Source organism: Dendrobium catenatum, unplaced genomic scaffold (assembly GCF_001605985.2).
Source record: "Dendrobium catenatum unplaced genomic scaffold, ASM160598v2 fragScaff_scaffold_1203, whole genome shotgun sequence".
NCBI lineage: Eukaryota > Viridiplantae > Streptophyta > Magnoliopsida > Asparagales > Orchidaceae > Dendrobium > Dendrobium catenatum.
In genome coordinates this window covers 476889-489092 of record NW_021319665.1, presented here as the reverse complement: position 1 = coordinate 489092, position 12204 = coordinate 476889, and the positions used below count along the sequence as shown (strand labels likewise).

General features: G+C 37.8%; 2 protein-coding genes across 2 annotated transcripts; one reads left to right on the top strand and one right to left on the bottom strand.

Moving 5' to 3' along the window:
- Positions 1–457: 457 nt before the first annotated feature.
- Positions 458–1796, top strand: LOC110100821. The gene is made up of 2 exons (XM_020828500.1): positions 458–944; positions 1288–1796. Exons 1-2 carry the CDS (start codon positions 458–460, stop codon positions 1794–1796), a joined length of 996 nt encoding a protein of 331 aa, XP_020684159.1.
- A 9578-nt stretch (positions 1797–11374) lies between these two features.
- LOC110100820 (pentatricopeptide repeat-containing protein At3g42630-like) lies at positions 11375–11978 on the bottom strand. Its single transcript, XM_020828499.1, is given in 2 exon segments — positions 11375–11605; positions 11607–11978. Coding segments are annotated over 2 exon segments (603 nt in total).
- Positions 11979–12204: the final 226 nt, after the last annotated feature.

Genomic DNA, 12204 nt, shown 5'->3' with positions numbered 1-12204 from the left:
AACTATATTGTTATCGGGTAATGCCCTTCGGGCTCAAGAATGCTGGAGAAACTTATCAATGCCTCATGAATAAGGTTTTCAAAACCCTTATTGGGCGTAACATGGAGGTATACATCGATGACATTTTGATAAAGAGTCTTAAAAAATCTCAACATATTTCCGACTTGGAGCAGTGCTTTTGTCTGTTGAGATGTTATAATATGCGACTCAACCCCGCCAAATGTGCCTTCGGAGTTGCTTTTAGAAAATTTCTGGGTTTTATGGTAACCCACAGAGGAATTGAAGCCAATCTCAAAAAGATGAAGGCGTTAAGAGATATGGTGCCCTCGAAGAACATCAAGGAAGTCCAAAGGCTGAATGGAAGAATTACAGCATTGTCTCATTTCCTGGCACGTTCATGAGACAAATATCTGCCTTTCTTCAAAATACTTAGAGGCGCCTGTAACTCTGGGTTCCAATGGACGGACGAATGCCAAGAAGCCTACGAACAGCTACGAAAGTATTTGAACCAACGCCCGGAGAAAAGTTGTATTTATACATAGCTGTTTCGGCCCAAGCCATCAGTTCGGTCTTGGTACGGGAAGAAAATGCTACGCAATACGCCGTCTACTATGTCTGTAAAATCCTATCTGAAACGGAGGGGCGTTATCCCTTAGCAGATAAGAAAGCATTAACGTTAGTTTATTCTGTCAGGAAACTACGTCCTTACTTCCAAGCCCACTCAATAGAAGTTTACACAAATCTGCCGCTGAAAAGTATTCTGCAAAAACCAGAAGCATCGGGTAGGCTCGTTAAGTGGTCTGTAGAACTTGACGAATTCGACATTCACTACTTGCTTAGACCCAATATAAAATCTCAAGCACTCGCAGATTTCATGGTTGAATGCACCATCCCAACATCTGATGTTCAACCAAGTACTTTGCCTTCTCCCCGTGTTGGACGTTGTATGTTAATGGATCCTCTAGAAGTTCTAGCACGGGGGCTGGAATTCTGTTAATATCCCCACAGGAGATTATTCTTGAGTATGGGCTCCGACTCAAGTTCCTGGCAACAAACAACATGACAGAATATGAAGCTCTTATCGCTAGGCTAAAACTAGCAGTTGATTGTGAAGTGCAGAACCTGATAATCCACACCGATTCATAACTAGTTGCTTCCCAAGTAGTGGGAGAATTCGATATCCACAATCCGCAACTGGCCCAATATTGCAGGATTGTAAACTGTTTTTAACCCGAATAGGAGAATATCAGATCATACATATTCTCTGAGAGCAAAATGTAAGAGCAGATGCTCTTTCAAAACTTACAGCATCAACAACGGGAGACATCTACAAGAGAAAGTGCATTGAGAAGATCCACTTTCCCAGCATTCAAGGTCCATGGGTCATACAGTCAATCGATGAATCAAGGGAGGTGTCCTGGATCAATCCCATCTTGTCTTTTTTGCAAGATGGGGTGCTGCCTAAAGAACCCATGGCTGTAACAAGACTTCGAAGACGAGCAGCAAATTTCACCATCATCGGTGGTGAGTTGTATAAACGCGCTTTCACCGGACCATACCTGAAATGTCTCCCACCTTTAGAAGCTGATTATGCGCTCCGAGAAGTTCATTCGGGAGTATGCGGAGAGCATCTGGGAGGAAGAGCTTTGGCTTATAAAATCATGAGGCATGGATTCTATTGGCCTACAATGAAACAGGACGTACTTGAGTTTACACGAAAGTGTGAAAATTGCCAATTACATTCCAATCTCACCCATACTCCAGCTCTAGAACTTGCATCACTTCAAAGCCCCTAGCCTTTTGCCCAGTGGAGAATCGACATAATGGGGCCCTTCCCTATGGCCACAGGACAACAAAAATTCATCATCCTTGCTGTAGACTACTTTACGAAGTGGGTGGAGGCTAAACCCTTAGCAAAAATTACCGAAGCAAATACCAAACAATTCTTATGGAAGAATATAATTTGTCGCTTCGGTATTCCAGCAAAGGTCATCACCGATAACAGAACTCTGTTTACTGGAAAAAGCTTTACATCTTTATGTAAAGATTTTCATATTCAACTCATCCACATGGCTATTGCCCATCCTCAAGCAAATGGGCAAACAGAGGTTACAAACCGAACAATTCTGAAAGGGCTGAAGACACGCCTAGGGAATGCTGGGGGGCAATGAGCTGAAGAACTCCCGAATGTCCTCTGGGCTTACCGCACCACAGCCAGAACTCCTACTAGAGAGACTCTGTTTAACCTCTGTTTTGACACAAAAGCAGTCATACCGGTGGATATAGGGGTCCCGAGCAATAGAGTTCAGACCTTTGACTTCAGTAAGAATGAGGAGAAACTCAGGACGAATCTAGACCTCCTCCCCGAGGCAAGGGATATAGCCTCACTCAGGGTCGCCGCAAACCATCAACAGATCACTCGACACAATAATCGGAGAATAAAACCTTGAACTATTTCCATTGGGGATTTAGTTCTATGAAGCATCGAAGCTGCTAGGAAATGCCCTCAACGCAATAAGATCTCCCCCCTATTGGAAGGTCCTTACTTGGTGGTGGCTATGGTTAAGCCTGGGACCTTCAAATTGAAAAATGCGAACGGAAAGATGCTTCCCCGAACTTGTAATGTGAGCAACCTTTGCAAGTACTATCAGTAGGAGTTGATGCTGTTATCTGTTTAGTGTGATCTCGTTCATAGTGTTTGTTTTGCTTTGTAGCCATGTTTTGTATCTTTTAAGTTTCTCGTACACTCTTTGTATTTTGATTGTAAAAGAGTACTCCTTTTTGTATCCCTAAGTTTGCTAGGGAATTATCGTACTGTTTTATATAATATAGTAATGTGATATTTACTTTTTCATTATATTATCTCTTCTATTCGAGCTTTTTCCTATGATTCGAGAAATACACAACTAATGTTGTATCTCAATCAATAGGAAACTAATCCCAAGGGGATCTAGTCCGACCTCTTCCACACAGGTTAAAATCATTAAGCAAGTGCTTTGATTAACAACCTCGGATAGGTCAGAGTGTCCCAAAGCGGATATCTCTCACATTCGTGCAAGTCAAAAGAACTACCTTAACATTCGAGTTAACATATATGAAAAAGAAAATATCTTTTTTATATCTAAAAAATCTACAAACATCAAGTACATCATCCAAAAATAACAACACACGAACAGCAGGAGCATAAGCACAATCACCGCAACAAAAATAGAAGCAACATAAAAAGCATCAAAATAATTCTACAGAATCTCAAGATCATCATCGTCGTCCTCTTCCAACACGAAGATTTTTTGCAAATCACTCTATAATTCTTCACCACCAGAATCTGGAGAAGGATCACCTGAAGCCTGGCTCGGAGTCAACTCCTCGATCTCCCCTCCGTTCTTGCATTGTACTGCACGAACGCCCTTCTTGAAGCCTTTAATGAAGCCATCCTGCATAAGCTCTACTTCTAAAGCCTTCACCTCTACATCATAAAAATAATCGCGAGCTTCTTGGACTTAATCCTTGATAAAAATCTTAAAAGCGTAAGATTTTTTGAACTCCTCTACGCCTGCAGATGGTGATAGTTGAGCTACCTTCTCCGACAATTTGTTCAGGAGCTTCTTATTCTCATCCTCAAGGATCCGCATATTTTTCAGTTGTTGTTTGTTTGTTGCCTCTGCCTCCACCAACTGTATATGCAAACGATCCAACCGCTCATTCTGGGAAGAAGCTGAAGCGATCTTGTTCGCCAATTCTGCTCTGTATTGATCGAGTTGACTCTCCACCGTCTCCACCTCCTTCACTCTGGCGTCGTATTTCTTCTTGTATTCTCCCTGAAGGTATTTGACCTTCACGAATTCATTGTTCCAGTCATCCAAGATTTTGTTCACCTCAAGGAACTGTTCAAAAAGAAAATCAACAAGTGAAAAGTATATCTTTGAAATTAGACACAAATACAAGAGAAATGGAGAGAAGGTGAACTCACAAACTCTTCGGCTCGTCGACGACCAATGCACCTATGTTTCAAAACATCCTCTGGAATATATATCCTGGACAGAGAAAAATGAGGACCCTTCCCTGCAACTGATAAGATTTTGTCTGACTTCTTCTTCTTAAGTGCCTGTGAATGTCCCTCGCCCTCAGGTCGCTTGGATTGAGTTTTTTGGGCCTCCGGGACTTTCGCGGATATCTTCAACTTCTGTGCATGCGAACTCCCTGCATGAGTGGATAGCCCCACCTTGAATAAATATTCCTCGTCTAAGCATCTGCTAAGAGAGCGCATCTCATAATGAAGAGCTTCGATTTCAGGAAGCTTCAACATACTCAACAAGTCTTCCGCTCTTATATGAAGGGGGATAGGTAGCTCCCTTAACTTTCCCCATCTTTCTTGGAGGCCCCAATCATTTTGCACAAAGAAATAATAGCTAACCCAATCTTTGGATGGATCCCGAGTACGAATATCCAACCACTTGGATCTAAAGGAAATTCGACCCTGCGGATTAGTATAGATACGCCCCATCCGGGATAAGCATTCTGCAGACAATACCGCTCCGTGGTCTCTGAAAAATGCGATCAGACCCATTACGACCGATATAGCTCAATAGGAAAATTGAGACAAACTCAATCCACAATCCATCAGGATATCAACCAATTAAGGCGGCGGCGGAAATCACAACCCCCCTCGCAAACTAAACTCGTACACTATCATGTATCCTAGGGGAGGGAAGCATGCACGCTCAGATCTCTCCGGCACCTTCATCACCAAATCATTAGGAAAATGAAATGTTTTCCTAAAAGAGATTAAAGAGTCTTCGGTAATGGTGGAGATAATGTCGTCGGCTTTTGTTGCCTTAGGAGCCTTCTTCAAACCCTCTGAACGCACAGTAGGGAGATCTTTCACAATGGAAACATCTTTGGTAGAAGTGCGATCACCCATTTCGATTGCTTCACTAAAGGGGGGGGGGGTGAAATTTTAAGTAGGGAAGATCTCCTACAAAAGATAGAAGAAAGCCCCTAGAACGGGAAAAGAAATGGGTGAAAAGCCGGGGGGAGGAGGAGAAATCCCCTAAATTTCTACATGAGATGAGGGGCGCTAATTCGAGCAGGGGAAATTTCCCACTCGCAAATAGTAGAAGCCTCAACCGTCAGAAAGCCGGGGGGAGGAAAAGAAATCCCGTAACTCCTGCACGAGAGGAGGGGGGCTAATTCGAGTAGGGGAAATTTCCCACTCGCAAATAGCGGAAGCCTCAACTGTTAGAGAGGCAAAGGAAAATGATAGAGAATGTGCAAATTTTCTAAAGGCCTAGGGGGCCTATTTATCGATTTTGGAGAGAATAGGAGGGAGTTATTGTTATTTTTCGAATGCCCTATTTTTCTAAATTTTTTTTTCTAATTTTTCAAAATTTTTTGGACATAAAAAATAGCAAAAACACTATTTTTTAGCGAATGTGGGGCCCACATTAGCGGTGCAGCCAACCGGCTGCGCCATTTTATGCGGCAAACTCACGAATCTGCGGCCAGAAGGCACGGATTGCGGCTGGCCACGGCAGCAAGCGTGGCAAGCCAGGCGCGGCAAGCCCAGTGTGGGTCCGGGTACAGCCCGTGCGGGGGGGGGGGGGGGGCAACTGATACGGCATCACAAAATTAGCTTGATCAGGCATGAATCTTGAGGCAAAAGCTAGTTCGAAACTTCAAAAATTAAATTCGGAAGCACCCGAACTCCGATTTCAGCAAGATTACAGTCAAACTGAGCGTCTCGGAAATACGAACCCAACGACACCAAGTTCAACCCAATCCGAGCCCAAATGAGTCCGAATCAAAGACCCGAAGTGCTATTGGAAGATTCAAACCACAATTTGAGTTAATAAACGGACTCCGATTTTGACTAGCTTATACTCGAATTGAATGGATCAACGAGACGAATCCAACGAGCCCAAGTTCGCCAAATTCCGACATCATTAAGTCCTTCAAATATCCAACGAACGGTGCATGATCGAAGGATTCAATATCGGCCGTCCATTCAAACCACTCCCTATTTGCCCGTGATCTCACACTTATTTACAAGCCACGCCACTCCAGAAATTCTATAAGTAGAGCCCTCATTCTACACAAAGGGGACTCAAGTGAAGAGAGATAAGAAGAAGAGAAGAAGGAGGAGAAGGAAGAAGCTCCTCCTCGACCACCGCCGGAGCTCTTCCCGCCGCCTAAAGACGCCGGAACTCTGTCGGATTTTCGAGAAACGTCGGGAATTTGCAGAACTTTGTAAACTTGCTTGAAGAAACGAATTGTAATTTGATTGCCCCGACTTGTGGGACGAATCAGCCATTTGTAATTTGCAAAACACTAGTGAAATTTTTCAACTGGGCGAGGCCCCGTGGTTTTTTTTCCCTTTTTGGGTTTTCCACGTATAAATCCCGGTGTTCTTTCATATTCCTGTTTGTGTGTTAAATATACGTGCAATGCTCAGACACGAATTTACAAACTCTACCGCCGCGTATTTTCTAGCACGCAACAATTTTAAATATAATCAGTGTTAATATATTGAGAATCTAACATGTTGGAATTAAGGCTTCATTTGTAACGGTTTTCTTATTATTTTTTAAAGCAAATTTTTTAATACAAAATTTTAAATTTTTATACTAAAAATTATTTTAAGATGTAACAAGAAATCCGTCCCAAATGAAGCCTAAGTATTTTAGTAATCCTCATGTTAGATCATGAAATCTTGGCGATTCATGCATTTTCTTACAAAACGAGTCCTTTCAAAGCATTCTTTAAGAGTAGAAGTTCAATTTGTAACGAATAGAGAAATTATAGTAGTGTAGTGTATTCTGAAGTTGAATAAGAAACTTTTATAACTTCTACCAGGATCCAATTGGAATATGATTTTTTTTTTTTTCATCCTGTTTTCACTTCAAATATGCGTTTAATGTGATTGTTCAAAAGCTTCCTGCAAACCTTAGGTCAGTAATTCTCTTAGTCTATTAATTATGTTTGATGTGTTTTTCCCATGCCGAGTTCCTCTAGAAATTATGAAGATCTTTAAATTGAGGAATTCAGACAACAATTTTATCTATCTAATTTTTCTCTTAGTGAAAAAAACCTTGTTTTCTGCTTATATGATAATACATAGTTAAAACTCACTAAGGGGCTGTTTGGTTGTCTAAAAAAAGAAATGTAGTGTAAAGTAAATGTAATGCATTTCAAATACTTTAAATCTGTTTGGTTGTCTGCAAAATAAACGCAAGAGAATTGTTTCCCTTATTTGATTAGGTATATCCAGAGTAAAATAAAAACAAATTTTTTTTAATTATTTTTTACAGGGAAGAGAACTACCTTCGGTGAAGACTAGATGAGTTTCAACTTCCTATTGCATCTGCAGATCTAGGGGCTTCTGACACTGAAATCGTCTTCTACCAATTTATGTAGCTTGTTAAAGTCACCGTATGGCTGCCCAATTTAGCAAAGTCAATTTTGACTGCGATATGTTGCAACTTTTATTACCTTGATATTTTATATTATTTATTTGATTTCCTGTAGAACACTAAATTCAAGTTTAATCTAAGTAATTTGCATGCTTAAATATATGTATTATTGTTTAGATTAATATTTAGATTAATATTGGTGTTCTGATTGACCAAGACTTCACATCAGTAGAAAGTAGTAACCAATGTATCTAAAAGGCACTCTTAGTTTTATTATCACTTTGTTCAATGTATGACATGAAAATATTGGTGTGGTTGTATTACTTATTCAATATAATCATGGCTAAGGCTACTTATGAGCTAATTTTTTGTCATTATTTTTTGAACAAGAAAATTATTTCAAATGAAGCTTAATTTATTAATTTAAAATTAAAATTTTAAAGAAACCACTGTAATAGATGAAAATATACTTGTCATAGAGAAAAATTTTAATTTTAAAATTTTAAATTTTTATTTTTCAAGTAATATTTTTACAAAAAAATTACAGAAAATTAAATTTTCAAACTGATTTTTTTGTTTAATTTAACGATTAAAATAATTGATTTCGATTAGCAATCAATAAATCACATGATTCTCATTCATAACATGTTAACAACATTAATGAAAATGTATAATTAAAAAACAAAAGATAAAAATATATTCATTGTTCATAGTTATAATTACAACAAATTAACCTGAAATAGTTTATAAATAAAAACTTTAATAGATATGCCAATCTTCAATAAGTTAAATCAGTTTCCTAGCTCTTTACTCATCCATCTTGCCTTTGAATCTATAAGTTTTGAAAGAAAAGATGGTAACAGTGTGGGATTTTTTGATAAATTATCATATATCGTATCAACCTCTTCTTCCGAGAAGCCAGGAATATTTGTTAACTCAAATATCAGTTAAGTATACATATTCCAAATTTTTTTTGGAGATGTTATTGAGCTCTTGATAGCGTTAGCAACTTTATTCAAATTATCAGCCATCAAACGAATACACTCACATATATTTTGATCGATAGCTGATGTCTTAGACTTCTTTTTTACGCCACCTCCTATACCAGATGAAGGTAGCGGTTTATTTGTTGTTCCAGTAGAATCTTCTATAACTTGCATATCAGACCACTCAGTAGGCATTGATCCATCTGCACCAACATCCGTAAATTGTGAGGGTTCATCATTGCTTAAATGTATTTGTTGAGTTCCAAGTGGAGTTTGAGAATTTCCAGATTTCACCTACTCTCCAGTTGCATGTCCAATACCGCATACTATCTCCAACTCTACATAATTTGCAATTGTTATATTTAAATAAGCATGATCTTTGGGAAAAGCCTGTAAGGAAAAATTCAGTATGCATACATTTTCTACACAAATTTGATGTAAATTAAATTTATTTTAATTGGAACTTAGGTTAATTCTATTTTACGGATATATATTTTTTCTCGACTTCAATTCCCATACAACTCCAGTGCATAACTGTTAGTGCTGTGTGTATATTTGATTCTCAATCAAAGGATATTAGATCCTTACTGTCTCTTCATTATGTTTTCTTCTAACAATCATGAGAATCATACAATGCAGGTCATCGAGCATATGGAAGAGGATCAAGCTTGTTTGCTTGGTGATGTCGTCCTAAGCTTCTTCCGTCATTAGTACTCAAAGTTTCTACACCCAACTTTACTCATCCATTGGAATAGCATGTAACAAATAACAAAACCAGTACTTGTAGAATATATGAATCCAAATAAAACAAAGAATAAGAAATTTTAGGAAGGCGTAAGGTAAAATAAATGAGATGAAAATAGTTTCTTCAAATATTTCCATATTATCAATTTTCAAAGCAGTTTTATTTTGATGATCTTGGCGGCTGTGCAGTAAAATTATAGATTGACTTTCACCAAATATTCTGCTCACGTTTCAATTTAAAAGCTCCTCAAATAATTTACAGATCATATAAGCACACTCAAAGTCTGCTTGGCTTGAATCATATAAGCATCACAAGTCTCATAATGATGAACTTACTAAGCAAATATTCTACTTAAAGAATTTATATTCTTTTAAAGCCATAGAGGAGATCTCAGAAACAAATGAAGTACAGGAGACTCTTCATAACAAAAGTGAAGCACAAAATCAATAAATTTTATAATGGATATGAAAACAGCATCCTCTAATCTATTATCCATATAGAACAAGTAACATATAACAAAAAATGGTTAATGTGTAAAAAGATTGTTAAAATGAAAAAAAATAAAGCAGGGAATTCTTTTAGTGACCAAATAATCAAAATTTTGTTGATGCAAATGGGTTTACAATATAAAGCATTAAGTAGACGGTCTGAATGTAAATCCATTAAAAGGAAATAAACAAATCTAATATCCATCATTTTGCATGCGAGTCCACATGAATTGAGCAATTTCATCTCTTTTATCTAGCCATCCTTGCGAATCATCTACTGCTGCTTGATCTCCTCTTCGACAGTGACTTCTTGTAGCCCATTCATCCTCGGATTGAATGAACTCATCACCACCTTTTGTACTATCCAATTATGCAATATGCAATAGACAATCACAATTTCAACTTGAGTTTGTAGAGGAAAGTAGGGTTCACATTTTATAATTGTGAAACGGTTTTTCAAGGAACCAAATGCACGCTCAACAGTTGTGCGTAATGAGGAATGCCATAAATTAAAAAGCTCCTTAGAATTTGTTGGTTGAATAGAACTAAACTCCTTCAAGTAATATCTTGTGGCACGATATGGCGAAATAAAACCATTTCGTGTGGAATAACAACCATCAACTAGATAATATTTACTTGATGGGACACATAAACCATCTAATATTTCTAATGCATTTTTAAGTACTGTTGCATCATAAGAAGAACCTTCCCAACTAGCAAGCACATATGTGAACTTCAAATCAAAATCTACAGCTGCAAAAACATTTTATGTTGGGAATTGTTTCCTTCCTCTAAATGCGGTTTCGTTCTCTTTTGGAACCCTAGCTTTAATATGAGTTCCATCTATCGCGCCAATACAATCCTAAATTTGACACAAAGTATATTTAATATTCCATAATAAACAGAGAGAATTTAATTGAATAAAAATTGATTATACCTTGAAAAATGGCATGAACCTATTACTTGACTTAATCTTATATGGAGTTTCAGATGGTGGAGGCTTGATAAACTCATTGCGCAATTCCCCTACAACATGTAATGTAGTTTTAAAGTACCTACTAACAGTTTTACCAGAGCGATGAAAGTTAAATCGGATGACTCGATTACGAACACTATGCCCGAGTGTATGTAATAACATAGGAACTTGTTTCTCAATTCAAACATTTATTGTGCCTACCAATAATCCTTGTGTACGCATTAAATCATATAATTTGAAAAAAGGCGCACGCCTCATGTGTACCATGTCAACACAGTCAGAATCACATCCATTATATAACCTAGAAAGATATGTGTCACATTGTATATTCCGTTGAGGATATTTTTTTTCTTTGCGAATCTGCTGCAATTGTACATATACTGTACTAATTACAATATAAATCACTTTTAGCACATCATTATATTTTTGAATTTCATGTAGTTCAACAATATCTTCCAATGGTTTAACCATCTTTGTAACTATAACAGTAAACTTCAAGAAAAAAAAATCAATGAGCAATAATTCATGAAAAGGTGGTTATGTGCAGCAGTAATCATACCATCAATTAGTTAACAAATTACCACGAAACAACTTAAAATTAATGAACAGTTTCAATTTTAAGATTCATCAAATTAGTAAAGATAAATATGAAATAAAATGAGCATTTAGCATTAGCAGGGACGAAGATAAGAAATTCTCATGGCATACAAAATTTAATATCAATGTTTGTGGCGTACTTTAAAAAACAGCCAACAAGCAAAAGACAGTTATCACAAACTAGCCGGCAAAAGAGACTCTGAACTAGAGTGAAAATCTCCTTTCCCAAAAGCCTCAAAAACTAATGGATCAGTCAAAATCACAGGAGAACTATCTACATTCATTTTGTCTAAAACAAAAGATAAGTTCCTCCCAAGCCTTCTATCCATGTAGGCATCCACAACACAACCATACGTCACAAGATCAGGGACTACACCTTTGGATTTCATGAGCTCAACACTTAAAATGGAGATCCCAAAACAAGCCCATTCTAGAAAATATCAGTGCCCTGATGTTAAATGTCGTGATATCAGGAGAGAATCCAGCCTCAATCATTGCCAAAAATACTCTTTGGAGGCTATTCATTTTGAAATTGGCAGCAAACGAGAGCAATAGCAGGTTCCAGAGAAGGTTCCCAGTGTTCCTCCTAACAAGTCCAACATCCTTTAAAAATTCACCAAGGTCATAGAACTTCCTTCGGCTTATATAAGCCAAAGCCATTGCTTTGATTGCTTCTTTCTCTATAAGAATTATTGATTTCTTCAACTGTTCATATGCAGCTTCAATCTCTACAAGGGGACCATACATGCTATAGTACTTTTTTTTTTTTTGGGACATTTAGGCCATTTAAGGCAAACTCACACACACAACGCATACACATGGACTCGAACCTTGGACCTCTTAGTTGGAAGCCTAAGCTCTCAGCCAATAGACCAAGGGGAGTTGTGTATTCTATAGTACTTGAGAAAGTCATTCCCAGTAACAGAATCAACCTTAAAGCCTCTAGAAATGAAAAGCCTGGACATACTGACTTCTCCTGCAGATAAAGGATTACTGCAAGCTA

Excerpts from the sequence above, each read along its gene's own strand:
- LOC110100821 (XM_020828500.1), top strand. The coding sequence starts at position 458 with ATGGACGGACGAATGCCAAGAAGCCTACGAACAGCTACGAAAGTATTT. Across the intron at positions 945-1,287 it reads TTCTCCCCGTGTTGGACGTT|ATGCTCTTTCAAAACTTACA; the intron begins GTATGTTAATGG and ends ATGTAAGAGCAG.